Source organism: Chiroxiphia lanceolata, chromosome 1, assembly GCF_009829145.1.
Source record: "Chiroxiphia lanceolata isolate bChiLan1 chromosome 1, bChiLan1.pri, whole genome shotgun sequence".
Classification (NCBI taxonomy): Eukaryota; Metazoa; Chordata; class Aves; order Passeriformes; family Pipridae; genus Chiroxiphia; species Chiroxiphia lanceolata.
In genome coordinates this window covers 147,769,301-147,783,601 of record NC_045637.1, presented here as the reverse complement: position 1 = coordinate 147,783,601, position 14,301 = coordinate 147,769,301, and the positions used below count along the sequence as shown (strand labels likewise).

General features: G+C 43.0%; 2 protein-coding genes across 9 annotated transcripts in view; one reads left to right on the top strand and one right to left on the bottom strand.

Moving 5' to 3' along the window:
* Positions 1 to 2,858, bottom strand: part of CNPY1 (canopy FGF signaling regulator 1) — a 58,199-nt gene extending 55,341 nt beyond the window's left edge. Inside the window, 2 exon segments of the mRNA XM_032690466.1 lie at positions 2,637 to 2,690; positions 2,829 to 2,858. Of these exon segments, the coding sequence (XP_032546357.1) occupies positions 2,637 to 2,690; positions 2,829 to 2,858 (84 nt within the window).
* A 6,931-nt stretch (positions 2,859 to 9,789) lies between these two features.
* Positions 9,790 to 14,301, top strand: part of RBM33 (RNA binding motif protein 33) — a 101,406-nt gene continuing 96,894 nt past the window's right edge. For all 8 annotated transcript variants that reach the window (XR_004355900.1, XR_004355902.1, XM_032682060.1 and 5 more), the window contains exon 1: positions 9,790 to 10,027. Coding sequence is in view for 6 of the 8 variants with exons in the window: in XM_032682060.1 (XP_032537951.1) it covers positions 10,000 to 10,027 (28 nt within the window). In the remaining 2 variants the exon portion in view is untranslated. The remainder of the gene's footprint in view (positions 10,028 to 14,301) is intronic.

The window sequence follows — 14,301 nt, the reverse complement described above, 5'->3', positions numbered from 1 at the left end:
TGAATATAATGTTAACAATATGTAATTTAATAAATTTATGCCCACATTGACACCAAAAGAAAACCTGAGATTGCACCACTGTACTGTGTGTTTTTATTATACTGTAAGTACCGTTTCAAACATAATAGGGTTTATTCATAGCATATTTACTCCACTGAAGTGAGCATAAATATGTAAATATCTAAGGTTTAGACTGGGAATTGCCTACTGCTGCTTTCAAGTCATGCAGCACTCTCTGCACTCTAAATGCAGGCTGACAGCAAAAACGGCAGAACTGCACTTCCAAGGGAAGTATTACAGAAGGATCAACCTTGCATATCATTACCCTACCTCTGACTTCTAATACAGAATGACAGTGGACACACAGTCGTAGCTTTCACACTACTTTAATGGAACAACTACAGAGAGAGAGCAAGAGCACACACATTGCTGATTGGGGCAGCTCCCACTGGAGTGCGATTTGAAGGAAGAAAAATCCCTTTTTAAAAGATAGCATTCAGATGTACGAAGCAAAATAATTTCATGTTGAAATACATGTAAGAGAAGGGTGTTGAATTTGTTCCCTAGTTTTTAGGGAAGAAGAGGACAGCAGAAGTGCCTGTGAGTAGCATTCAGGTGAAATCTTTCCCTGAGTGCTATAAACACAAACTGAAATAAAAACAAAGTATGTGGTGGGTAAGTTATTCTGCTGAAGCCAGTGGACGCAGCTCCACCGATTTCTCTAGAGTATGAGGCAGCAGAGACCTCTTTGAACGACTTCAAGGCATGAGAGGCTACACCAAGGTAAGGGAACTCTGTATGGGGTACATTAGAGTGAGGGACTGTGCTTATAGCTTTCTCTGAGGCAGAAAGCTCAATCAGTTTTCAAAGTTGCAAATAAATAAGAAAAAAGACACAGCAGAATTACTCAGGAGGCAATTAGCAAAGGGTAGTTGGAGCAAGAGGGAATAATCCCAGCTTCACATCTGGGATTTCAGGTCTAAGCAAATATCTGAGTAATCGTCTTTAGCTGTGTACACATTTTAATTCACACCTTTCCACTCACTTATTGCTTCCACGCCAGAGAGTTTTTTAAAAAGTGAATCAATTGCCTATAAAAGGTGTCAGATTGTCAACAATGGAAATGAAATCCCCTGGTTCCTGAACAAACAGGCTCAAAGCAGCACAACAAACTTCCACTCACCACCGAGGCAATTTGCCTCTCGTGTAACCTGGAGGGTATCTCTCATTAGAATTGCTACTCAGTCCTGGCTTGAATTGCTCCAAGCTCTTCTAACACAACCTGATCCCTTCAGACTCTGCTTTACTGCCCCATTCAAGCATGAAGAATTCAAGCTGGAACAGGTGCAGAGCAGGATGATTAACAATCTGGGGAACAGGGGGTCTTTCACAAGCAGAGCTGCCAACGCTATCAATTTATGTGGTAGACAACTGCTTTGGGCAATAATCTACTGGATTTCCAGTATGTGGCAGCTTAGGTTCTTGGATGTCTGGAAATTCAGGAGAATTTCACAGAGCATACACAAAGCAACTCGAGGTGGAACGAGCTGCAAGTCTGATGTGTCCCTGGTCCCAGAAGGGGCACGGACTCAATTGGTGGTTGTCACTCCTGGACCTGCAAGGACAGAATGGTCCAGGGGGGACTTGGTTTATGTACCGTAGTAAAGGCTGACTGATTTATGGGCTTAGATGGGGATGGAAAGGAAAAACACTGGGAAGGAAGAAATGTCACTTATGCTAAAAGATAGTATCAGCACTAAGAACAAACAAGTATGGAAAGGCCAGGGATACAGTCATACTGTAAACTGGAAGATCTCAGATAATTATTAGTATAAGGATGTTGCATAACAGGCTTCCTCTAACAGAGGTGGACCTACTTCTAAAAAAGGCTTGAACCTTTATGAAAGAACTCTATTAAAAAGTGTCTGTAACATTAGGGACTAAATCTGCTAAATCCAAAGATCCTGTCCTGTTTTCAACCATGCAGTGGCCCTTATGTGCCTTTCTCATAAAAAACATATGCCCTTCTCTCCTTTCTCTGGAATTTCCTCTGTGTTTTTCTCCACTGAGCATTAGCAGTAATATTATTTTGTGATTTCCAGTGTGTTCATCTTATTCTGAGTGCCAGTTCTTTGTATTATCCTTAATTTCTTTATATGTTTTCTGCTTATATAGGTAAAGGATAGAAAATTAGGCATAATTTAGCTTAGTTGACAACACAGTCATTAAAAGAACTGTCTTGAAATTATCTTCATCCCTCATTTTCTTTTATTGTGCAATCCCAACTTTTTCTAAACTTTACAACATAATCACAATAATAACCCTCTGAAATCAGAGATGAATGAATCTCTTTCATGACCATGGTATCATGAAGTCACTGGAAAATCTCCTGCAAATCAAAGGCTAAATTTCCACTTCAGCTGAGAGCTGGTGCATTGTGAATAAAACCTACATTAATCCTATTATTTTCACCCAGTGAAGGCCACTGGTAACATTCTTCTCTATTACAACCTCCCTTATAAAAGTCTATCTGAATCCTTAATACTAAGCCACGAAGAAAAGACAACAGCCTAGAACTTAAAAAATAAGGTCTTTTCAATTAAAGATTTAAAAACAGGAGAAGGCACCTTACGTACCTTTTTCTTATCTTTCAGATAAAGACCTCTTGGGTAAGCTTGGTAAATCCTTATCTGCAAGATAAAGGGCCACTATGATGGGCCTTATCGCTTAATTAAATCCTGGTACTATGTACAATGAAGTCAATAATTTGTTATACAAGATAGCACTTCAGACCCTGCTGCATTGGATAATGCATCTCTATCCTGTACCTGAGCCCTCTGGAATGGGTCATGTTCCATCACGTGCTCCTGGGCTGCCAGGAACTCATTACAGGAAAGGTGCCCAGATTAACGTGGATGGGCTGTGATAAATGAATCTGTTGGATCAACTAGATAAACTAAGGTCCCCAAATGAAACTGATTTGATATGTAAGGCCTAATTCTGTCATTCTTCCTGGTAAGGAACTTAGCTGAATGTGAAAAATTTGTGGATTTTCCCAAATAAAATACTGATGCTGTCAATCACTGCAATGGAAAAACAAATATAACTAAAGTTAATGTTAGAAGATGTTGTGAAAACTGCTGAACAAATGTAGCTACTGAAAAAAACCCACATGATAAGGTCTAAATCCTGACCATCCTTGTGTTCATTAAGGTTCACATCACTCATTGCATTTACATCCACACATATGGGGTGAAAAAAGAAACTGATCAATAACAGCTATAGCAACTATCACCACATATCATACTGGCAAGGTCTTCCTGAATGCTAAACCCAGTTCAAATGATTCTCTCTTCCACACAAACATATTTGCATAAAGCAGCCTAATACTTACAATGCTTCATTTCACTAATTGGCTTATTGGTAATGTGCTAGAGTGATCTGTTCCTGAGTCTGTTTGGCCACGGCACTTTTGTGCATATAAACCCATCAAATCAGGTGCATTGTGTCTTTGAGTCTCTGAAAGACCCCATTACAGCCTAAACCCACTACCCATTAGGCCTAACAAACAGAAATTGTTTAATCCTGTAATATGCGCTGAAATTCTACAAGACAGGAGTCTTTTCCTGGTAAGTATGGAAAATTTTAGACTCAAGATCTGCTACTAGCACTAATCTTTCCCAATACTATCAAAATAGCAACTCTATGCTTGAGATTTATTTCCCTTCACTTTGCTCAAGATTTGTCTCCCAAAGCTAAGAGCAGTCATTCAGTCCATCTAATTAACTGAATGAAGGAGGTTCACACAACGAGCTTAGCTTAGGCATCTGAGCTTCAGACAACTAAAGGTAAGGAACATTTATCCTTCCCTTAGAAAGAATCCCCAAGGAGTGTCTGAGCACACAGCTGCAGCAGTGTGACAGGGTAGAGGCTGTTCATGAAGGATGGGGCATCAAAATTCTTGGGTGCCCAGTAAGACAAAGGTCCAGATGAGGACGTTCATATTGAAGATGTTGAGTGCTCTGAACTGTGTTATCTTTACTTATTTATGCCAATGATGTGCTCAGACCTACACTCTCAATGTTAAGTGGAGGCAACTCCTAGCCACTGGGATAAACAGGAGTAACCATAAACTGACTCCAGATTATGCCAACCAAAATCCTCCCTATTATGACTATTCTGTAAATTTAGCATCTCCACACATTTACAGCATTTGTTACTATCACATTCATGCTTTCACAAAGCTGAGGGCATACGGCTTCCAGGAACCACTGGTATTAATGCCAGGCTAAATACACTCTAAATTGCTCGGGTTGTGTGCGGGAGTTCCTGGATTTCACAGCTGGGTACTTCTAGCAAATTGTACTCCTTTCTGTGCATGGTCCCGAAGGATTTCCCCATAAATGCATAGACCTAGTTCTTGCATGTCTGGCAAACTCTTCTTGTATGCTTGCCAAGTTTTAAAGGGCAAGGAATCAACAGCTGATAATTTATGCCAGGAACCTACAACGATCCAAACTCACCCCTCGTGTAATTCTGGTAAAGTCAGCAGAGTTCCAGGGGAGAAGTTGTTGGCTTAGCAAAGTAAATTTTCACTGACATTTGAGGAATACACAGTATCAATTAAAGCAGAGCTAATTATTGCTACTATTATTTGCATTGCAGTAGTTCCCAGAGGCTTTTAACAGGATTATAGCCTTCTGGCACGAGGAGTTCTCAGGAACATAAACTCTGATCTGGAAGTTTTGTATGAAAACTGACATTTGGTACCTCTGCACAATGTCTCTGTGTTCAGTGGGGCTCCACCAAGCATGGGGCTTTGCTCACAGGTATGGGCCACAAGAATCTGAGCCACAGGAGTTCCTTGTGATGCTCTGAGGTTTGCCTAGAGCCATCACATGTCCTTCTGCTCTTTTACAGCCTGGCCTGTGTCCAGACCAAGCAAGCCCTTCCCAAAGCTCAGCATTTGAGCAAGGCCAACAATGCTGTACATTGGCTCCTTGTCAGGAAATCTTGGGAAACACTCCCAAGACTTATTTATTCTGATATGTTTATCATGGGCTACCACTTCCTTTACCTAAGAATGGGAGATCTTAGACATTTTCTACTGCATTGAGTCATTCTTCCAAGGAAGGACTGACATTTGTCAGCTTCACCCCAATTCCCCTGCTGCCCTGACACCAGATGGGCTTCCTGGTGAAATGAAGCAAAGCTTAGTCATTAAGACTTCCAGTATCCAGACTGAAAAAAAAAAATTAGAAATAAGCCACTGTAATATATTTAACACTTGGTGTTTCTTGATTTCTTTTCTCTAGATCCCTAAAATATATTGCAAACACTGGGGTCCAGAGCAATACCCAGGCTTCTGAGTGCTGTTCTCAGTTCAGAAGCCAAAGTAAAGCCCAAACCTCCCTGCAGCCAGTTGGAGCTGGTAATAATTTTTATATTTTACACTACAAATCTCTGTTGAGATTTTGATCTTTGGTGATTGATCAGTTTTCTAGGGACTCCACACGTGACACATTAATAACACACTTGACATACTGCTTGTTCAGCCCATTTCTCAGCTCACAGGCTCTCCTGTTCTCCACCCTTGCAGCTGTTTCAGGGGTCCCAGGGTCACATCGCTCTGAAGAAATTACAGTTGAAATAAGATGCATCAAGTGGATTGCAGACAACAAGGGAGACAAGCTGCAACAAGGGGATAAATATGTAACAAGAATGCAGAAGGAAACAGAAAGAAAAATTACAGTGATATCAAAATTTGGCACACATGAAACTGCCCACAGCTCTGAAACTACAGATAGTCCTGGGGCTGAAACACTCAGAATTTTTTTCTGTTCAAAGTTTATCACATATACTTTGTTACAAAGTTTTCCATATACTTTGTATTAATCCTCATGCTGTTCTCTTTTCTTAAGTAAGAAATTTATTATTTTTTTAAGTCTTTTCCACTTCCTAATCTACTTCTGCCTTTCAAGGGAATTTGCTCAAAGAGAAAGCATCTTTCACCTGTGGCTATCTTTCAAGAGGTACTGCTGCCTCCTACGATTGCTGCCACTGCCAATAGGTCATAGGTCAGGCCCTACATGACACCTACAAGAGAGTGAATTTGCTTTTGTACCCCTCATTTGTACATTTTAAATCCAGAATCTCCTGTCAAGTGTGACAGAACATTTGTTGCATCACAGGATGTTGTGAAATAACCCAAGAGTTGTTTATTGTCTGGTTTGGAGGAATTCATCCAAAGACAGGTTTAACTTTGAATGGAAAACGGTGCCTCGGAGTTGGGTGTCACTTTGAGAAGTTCAACCCTCAACTGGACCACCCCTCTGGGCCAGCCTCTCATGCTGTGAAAACACAGTCTGGTTTTGCCAGACTAGAAAGAAAGCTCACGAAGAGGTAACTATGGTTAAAAGAATAAGTTAGAAGCACATTTTCTCCAGGGAATTAGGAACAATTTGCTGTTGATAACACTGTTCTTAATGCCCTCATATTAATTTTAAGTGTTTAAAGGAATTAAACTCAAAAGGCTGCTGTACTGGATTCCTGACTGGTGATTTTTAACCATTTGAGTGTGTGTGCAAAAATAAATAATGATTTAAATATAAAAAACATAAAAAAAATGATTGTGCCTGCTCCAAAAATAAGCTACTAAGTATTCTGAAAAAAAAAAGTTAACATCCAAACCCAGTATAAATAAAAGTGATAATGACTATTGCTGTGGAAACAGCTTAATGTACAGAAGTTAGGACACAACAGTTTTTACTGAAAGGCTTAAAAGAAGAAGTTTAGCACTATTCTTATCAGCTTAAAAAGGGAAATCTGGGGCAGGAGACGCAAAGCAAGTGCCCCAGTAATGCAGCAAGAACAGAACCAGAATTACTGGATCTGGAGTTCTCTGTTATTCACTTAATCGCCTTGCAAGACAATCTGTTGCACTCCCGACTGCAAACGGATTTGCTTTGGAAGTCTCACAGGCAAATATATTATTTATGCAGAACCTTCAAAAGTATTTAATAAAGTGATGATGACTAATTCACATAAAGTAATTTTAATTCATGGATTCCAGAGGCTGCAAGTATGTTAACTTATTAAAAAGGCACGAGCACACTTGCATTTTATAGCACAGGGTATGTAGTACTGAGAAAAATTTGGAGTTTTTTGTATAGAATCCAGAGCAACTCTAGCTCCTGGAATTTGAAAACTCACAGAAAGTCCTGAGCGAAGGTAAGCAGAGTCACCATACCTGTCTCTGCCATTATTGTTTAGGTCCCTGTTCCACAGCTACTGAAGTTCAGATATCTGGGAATGGTCATTTTTTTTGTACCAGAGCTGTGCAAAATGGCTGAAGTTTCTGTATATTAACAAAATAATAGTTAAGTATTCTGTTATTCCTCTTTAACATTGGATTGGTGTGTTAAGCAAATGGTAAATTGAGTTCTATTTGGAGTGTCAGTCATAGCAATCAAACTAGATATTAAAATGAGCAAAAATATAGAGCATAAAAGACCCATAAAATACAGTCTTCTATGTATCTGAATGTCAGAAAAGCTGCTCATTGTGAATACTGCTTATGTTTAACACCTAATTTCCCAGCCTCAAACAGAAGGGATACAGAGAATTATGACGAGACATCTGTGAATTTTAACAGGCTGCAGCTGCAACTGACTGAGTCTCGCCCCTCACACTTCTCCTCCATCCTGCCTTTGGAGGGTCCAGGAAACTCCGTCCTTTGCCACGAAACCCTTTTGTATTGCAAACCAGCTTCACTAAAAAAGATCAATACTAAAGAGCAACTGAAAATCCTGCCCCTGTTGAAATCATCATAGGTTTTTACCACTGACAGTTCTAGTATTCACTCATCACTCCTACGTCAGGCAATCAGAGAAGGTCTGAAGGACTACGTATTAAATTATCAGCAAGCATCACCTACCAATGGTCTATTTCCTAAATTAAAGACAGAATTCGGCTGTGAGAGCGTAGGAATACATACAGAATAAACCTCTAGCTCCTGTAGTTGTGAAGGAAACCTGAAAAATGAGATCAAATGCAATGTAGAGACAAGTCTGCAGGGAGCACAGAACAAAGTGACATGAGAACTTCCCTATTCTCATAGCGAGAGTTTAATCAGATAACGCCGATAATTTAAATACTAACATTGTTAATTATTTCCATGAGGACTTGTCCAACTGGGAAAGTTTCGCCGTTTACTTGAACTAGTCTTGTTATAGTAGGCTCCATTAAACTGTTTTAGATCAGATCTGGTTTCTTCACAAGCAGTGGCATAATTTTATATTGTGCTTAACCTGGTCTGTGCAGAATGCCACAAGTTCTAATTTCCCCTTTTAATACCAGGAGGGAGCAGGAAGGAAACTCAAAAGGAAGATTTTTTTTTTTTTTTAGGTAATTGATTTTCTGTGGGATCAGTGATCCAAACTGATACACTTGGCAGGCATGCGATCACTGGATCCTTTGGAAAGGAGAGGGGAGCGAGGAGCCAAGCAGCCAGGAGGGAAGTGCTTAGAGTGACAGCAGAGAAGGACACACAGCCTGCAGTGAACTAGACCGAGCATGTTGCAACACTGAACCTGTACAGTGTGTGCTCGGGTGACGTTTGAGAAGCAAGAACCATGTGGTCTGAACTGGTTTAGTTCAGTTTATACGTGTTACTCCCCTGTACACTCAAGCCTTAAAAGATGGGGGACCACAGATCTATGTAACTGTCCCCACACTATCCCTTTCGTGGTGTATTTTAACCCCACTAACTCATGGGTTTTTTCTCACCCAACAGGCAGGTGAACTTGCAGGTTCATGCTGCACCCACAACCTAATGAAGCCTCCATGCAGCTCAATGCATCCAGCTCTGGTTCTTCAGTTAAGGAACGACATTGAGGTGCTGGAACATGCCCAGAGAAGGGCAACAAAGCTGGTGAAGGGTCTGGGGCACAAGTCCCGTGAGAAGCAGCTGAGGGTGTTTAGGCTGTAGAAAAGAAGGCTCGGGGCGACCTTCTCTCTCTCCACAACTCCTTGACAGGAGGTTGTAGCCAAGTGCGGGGCAGTCTCTTCTCCCAGGTAACCAGTGATAGGACAAGAGGACAGAGTCTTAAGTGGGCCTAGGGGAGGTTCAAGTTAACAACAGGGGAACTTCTTCACAGAAAGTGTGATTAGACATTGGAATGGGCTGCCCAGGGAGGTGGTGCAGTCACCGACCCTGGAGATATTTAAGCAAAGACTGTATGTGGCACTCAGTGCCATGGTCTGGTTGACACAGTGGGGTTGAATAAAAGTTTGAACTCGATGATCTCAGGGGTCTTTTCCAACCTAACTGATTCCGTGACTCTGCGATCCTACGCGAGCCAGGTATTCCAGAGGCGGTGCGAGCAGCCGCCCACGTTGGCAAGACACACCTGCAAACCCTCGTCAGGGAGGTGTGGGAGCCTCTCCCTCCCATTCCCACTGCCCACTGTTTATCCAGGGCAGGTAAAGCCCCTGCTTGTCCCCCTTCTCACGCAGCCGGGACAGATGACCCCTCTCTCTTTCCTCCCTCCCTTCCCTTTCCCTTCCCCGTCCCAGCGGCCATTCCGCCCTCAGGACGCCCCCGCCCCCGCGCACGCGCTGCCCCCGCCCCGCACCCCGGCGGCGCACGCGCACCGCCTGCCCGCCCCGCGCACGCGCGGAGGGACGCGGGGTGAGCAGGAGTGACCAACCAGCGGCGCGCGCCGCCCGCCCGCCCCGCCCCGCGGGGGGGAGGGCCCCGGTCCGCCGCCGTCCCATGGTGCACCGCGGCGGCGACAGCGGCGGCGGCCGCCATGTTGTGTTAGTTTGTTGTTCTCGGGCGGCGGGAGCGGGACCCGCCGGGAGTTGAGTCCGAGCCTTTCCCCGCGTCCTTCCCCGGCACCTCCCTCGGCGTCACCGGGACCCGCCGCTCCGGCGGGTGGCGCCGGGGCGCTGCCGCGACCCGCCGCCTGCGCCGCCGCCTGGCCGGGGCGCAGAGCCATGGCTGCCGCGCTGGGAGGAGGCGCAGGTGGGTGCGCGGGGGCCTCGCCCGGGGCGCGGGGCCGGCCCGGGGCGGAGCGCGCTGTGGGAGCCGGGGGGGTCCTGCGGGGCCTGGGGTGGGCGCGGAGGGAGGGCAGCGGGGCCGGCGTGGTCAGGGCCGGCGGGGCGGGATCCGGGGCAGCGGGAGGCCCCACGGGCGCCGCTCCTGCCCCTGGGAGCCGGCGGCGTCCGGCGATGGGAGCTGGTGTGACCCCTTGGCCGAGGCAGGGCCGAGGGGAGAGCGGCCTCGCCACTCACGGGGCCTCCGGGGGGATGGGTGTGTTGTACTTAATGGCGTTCGCAGAATCAGCGAGGCTGGGAAAGAGCTCTGAGATCAGCGAGTCCAGCCCGTGACCCAGCACCACCGTGGCACTAAGTGTTCAGTCTTTCCTTAAAACACCTTCGGGGACGGTGGGTATTCGTTCCCATAGTTTTTGCAGGTGCAATGTATGATGTGTTTAAGTAACATATCTCTAATCTGAGGTGTGGTTATAATTCATTTTACAGACTGTCCAGAAGTAGAAGGGTCTCACTTGAAAAGTGTAAAATGAAGTCAGTACTGGACCCCAGGATTCTCAGGTGTTTCACTGTGCTTTTTCTTGACTAAGGCCACCTCTACACATAGCATTTTAAATGACAGCTCAAAACCCTCTGTGGTTCTGATTGGTATATAAAGCAAACTCTAAAATGAAAATATTTGGTTGAGTGATTAAAAGAAAGATTTACCAGGGTCATACTTGGGTATGCAAGAGAGATACAGTTAAGAGAACATGTCTGTTTCTGCTGCTTTGGGCCTTGCTTTCACTAGGAATAGCAGGTTGGAAAAAGGCTGCTCAGAGTTGTCAGTTGACCCACTTGTCCTTGTCTGTACAAAAGTTTGTGGTGATTTACTCTCTGTATGTTGTCAGCGAGAAGAGTCGTGGCTCATCCCCTACTCACTCGCCTCAGTGTCAGACCCTGCTCCGCGGGTACTCTGATGGGTAACAAAGTACAGAATTACAATTACAATTCCTGTGGTAAATGTTACCATACCTAAAGGTAAATGTTACAAAGAAATTCCCAAATTTAGGAGGACGTTTTGGGAAGAAGGCTCGGAAGGACAGCACTGATTGGTAAAAGACCAAATATTAAAATATCTTGACCCTTGTTTTAATAGTGTTAAATATACTGCAATATTGAAGTTATCTTACAGAAATATTTATGCTCATTTTTGTGGTTCAGGTCAGTTATATGAGATCTGACAGCAGATTTTGCATTTCTGTTCTATGTCAGGAATTTTTGTGGAGGACAGCAATTTAAAGAAAGTGTCACTTTTGAGGCATTTTGGTTCTCGTGTTTAAAACTGGTGCAAGTTGAATGAACCTGGTTTCATGGGCAAAGGTGCAATGCAGCAGCAGGCAACCTTCAACAAAGTGGTGAAACTGCAATTTCAAGATTGATTTTTTTTGTTTTGTTGTAGAGTTCGGTTTGTGTCTATTCTTGAATTGGGATCCCTTTGTGCTAAGAGGGCACAAGCAGTTGTTTGTTCAGCGTTAACACTGGGCTCATCCATAAGTGGTGGCCAATTAAATGTGATCCTTGCCCCATATAAACAGTGTTTGTTTAGTCTTGGTGGTCACTGCAGCACTTGCTGAATGAAAAAAACCCGGAGGTGTCCCACACCTGTGTCCATGTGACTAGTCAGGGAAATTTCCTGGTTGAGGTTGTTAAATACACTTTCAAAACCCAGTAAAAAGAGTCTAGAACCTACAGAAGTGGAACGTGCAACCCTTTTTGGAAAGGGACTACTATCTAATGTCAATGGTGGTAGCATGGGAAAGAAGCTCAGAACTAAGTGGTTGTTTGGCTTAGATGGTTTTGTCATTTAAAGTTTTAACTGTAGAAACTAATGTTTGGGATTTGGTTTTAGAATTTTTTTGTGGGAGGGAAATGCTTTAAAATATGGAGATAACAGCACCCTAGTGTTTTCTTAAAAAAAAAAAAAAGGCTAATGATTGGCAAATTAGTACAGATTAGGTCTTGGAAAAATTGATTGGGATGTTAATTTGCTGACATTGCAGGGTAACAATTTACAAAATGAGATAGTTTTGGCTTTAAGGGTGCAGATTAAAGATTAATATATCCTCTGTTAAGGATATATTATAGGGCTGAAAAATGAAATGGGAAATGTCTGTGGCTGAACATTTAAATACATTTGATGGAAGGAAGGTGATTTGTCTGTTGGACAGCATGTGTGAACTCATTCATTGGTCATTTATAGCCTTTTAAGCTCTTGGGAGATAATAATGAAATATTCATATGTACTTTTGTGATCAGGTGTATTGGTGCAGCAAAACTTTCTGAGGATGAAGGTAAAGGCTCTTTTGGTGACACGTTTCATGAACAAACTCGAAAGTTTACAAGCGATGGTCTTGAAGTTTCTGGGAGTAATGCACAGTTTCATATTACTTCACAAATTCTTTTGCTAAGCAGCCTGATTCACCCTCCTGATTCTGGAAAGGCTGTATGTTGAAACATGGAAATTCAGGGTAGGTGTGTTGGTGATGAGGAACCTTGAGAGCTCAAAGTTGCTCATTAGTTTACTGATAAGGGTAAGACAGTGGTTCCCAAACTTCGATTCAAACTTTCATATAAATCAGAATCAGAGCAAACATGTTGAATCTTACTTCAAGGGTGGGTACAAAGAAGATAGAGGCTCTCTTTTGACAAGGAACCATATGGAGAAGACAAAGGGCAATGGCTACAAGTTGCACCAGGAGAGGCTTCATTTGATTTAAGAAAGACTATTTTTTTCTGCAGTGAGAACAGTCAGTCACTGGGAAAATATCCTTGGAGACACGATGGAGTCTCCATTACTGGAGGTTTTCAAGATATGATTGGACAGGGTGCTAGATAATTTGTCTCGTTTGGGCTCCCTTTCTCATGGGAGACCAGATGGTCTTTGAAGGTCTCGTCCAACCTGGACTATTCTGTGATTTATTGATCATATGTTTACAGTGTAATGTAACAACCGTTTTCTATAGATGCTGAAATTTTTTCTTGGTATTTACTGCAGTCAGTTTACAGCTGGATTTTAGTCTCATTTAGGGAGGGATGGTTCAGAGTAAGCAACAAACCATCACCAAAACAAAGCAGAAGCACCTCTTCATTGTCTGCCATACTGAACGAAGGGAAAACTATTATGAATTTTCTTATTTTCAGTTTAGTTCACTTCTGATGAACTTCAGTGGCCTAGAAGATTTTTGGGTGTAGATGTCTTTGGGGTGTGAATCATGGCATAGGCTGGGGTGGAGGAGGAGCTGAAGAGGGCCCCATCCACATGTCTGCCTTCCTGCTGGAAGTCCTGTACCAAGAGTAACAGAATGGGTGTTCCTCTAACCTCGAGCCTGTTACATTATTCCTCCAGCTTGAACTTAAGCTGTCATCAGTTTGATTTCATTTGAACATACTTGATGGCTGCTGTTGTACTGTTAGCAATGTAATGGCTTTAAAAACCTCTTGTGAAGCCGTTGATAAAAATAGGAGAAAAGCTTATACTGCTAGCACAGCAAGCACCTTTCTCAGTGTTGTGGGCCACTGTCCAATTCAAAATCTCCAGAGTGACAAATTCAGTTGAACTTGTGCTTCAGGCTATTCATCAGCAGCAGACAGGGACTGGAAATAGATTCTGCATTTGTGCCTAGATGAAAGTGGGTGAAGTGCTGCCTGTATTTTGGTCTCCGTGGTTATTGCATCCTACTTTATTAGATGGACTGGTGCAGCTGGTCACAATATTTAAGAGTTATATTGGAACATGCACACATTAAAAGTCCTCTAAGTGCTAAAGGCCTTTATGTAGAGTTTGCAGTTCATAAAAAACAAAGGTGCTCATGGGCTGTTGTACCAAGAACTAGTGCCATGGTATTACACTTAGTATTGTGCTAAGAAATAGTGCCAAGAAACATTGCTACTTCAGTGAGCTTGTGGCAGGGAGATTTCCTTTAAACACAGCAATTTTTAATCTCTTTATGCTTTTCTGACAAACTTTCACTGAAAGTCGTGTTCTTCTGAATGTTCTGTCTTTTCAGGTCATCTGAATTAAACATAGCCTTAATATCAGTTGTTTTTGCAAGAGCCAAATCAGGCTTTATTGTATCAAATACTAAACCTCAGATTTTAGGTCACATAGAATTTGTTGTCCAGAATAATTTAAGATGGTGACTTGATCAAAAAACCTCCAGGTAAGTAGTAATTGGTCCTGTGTTAAGTTCTGCTGTTATGCAG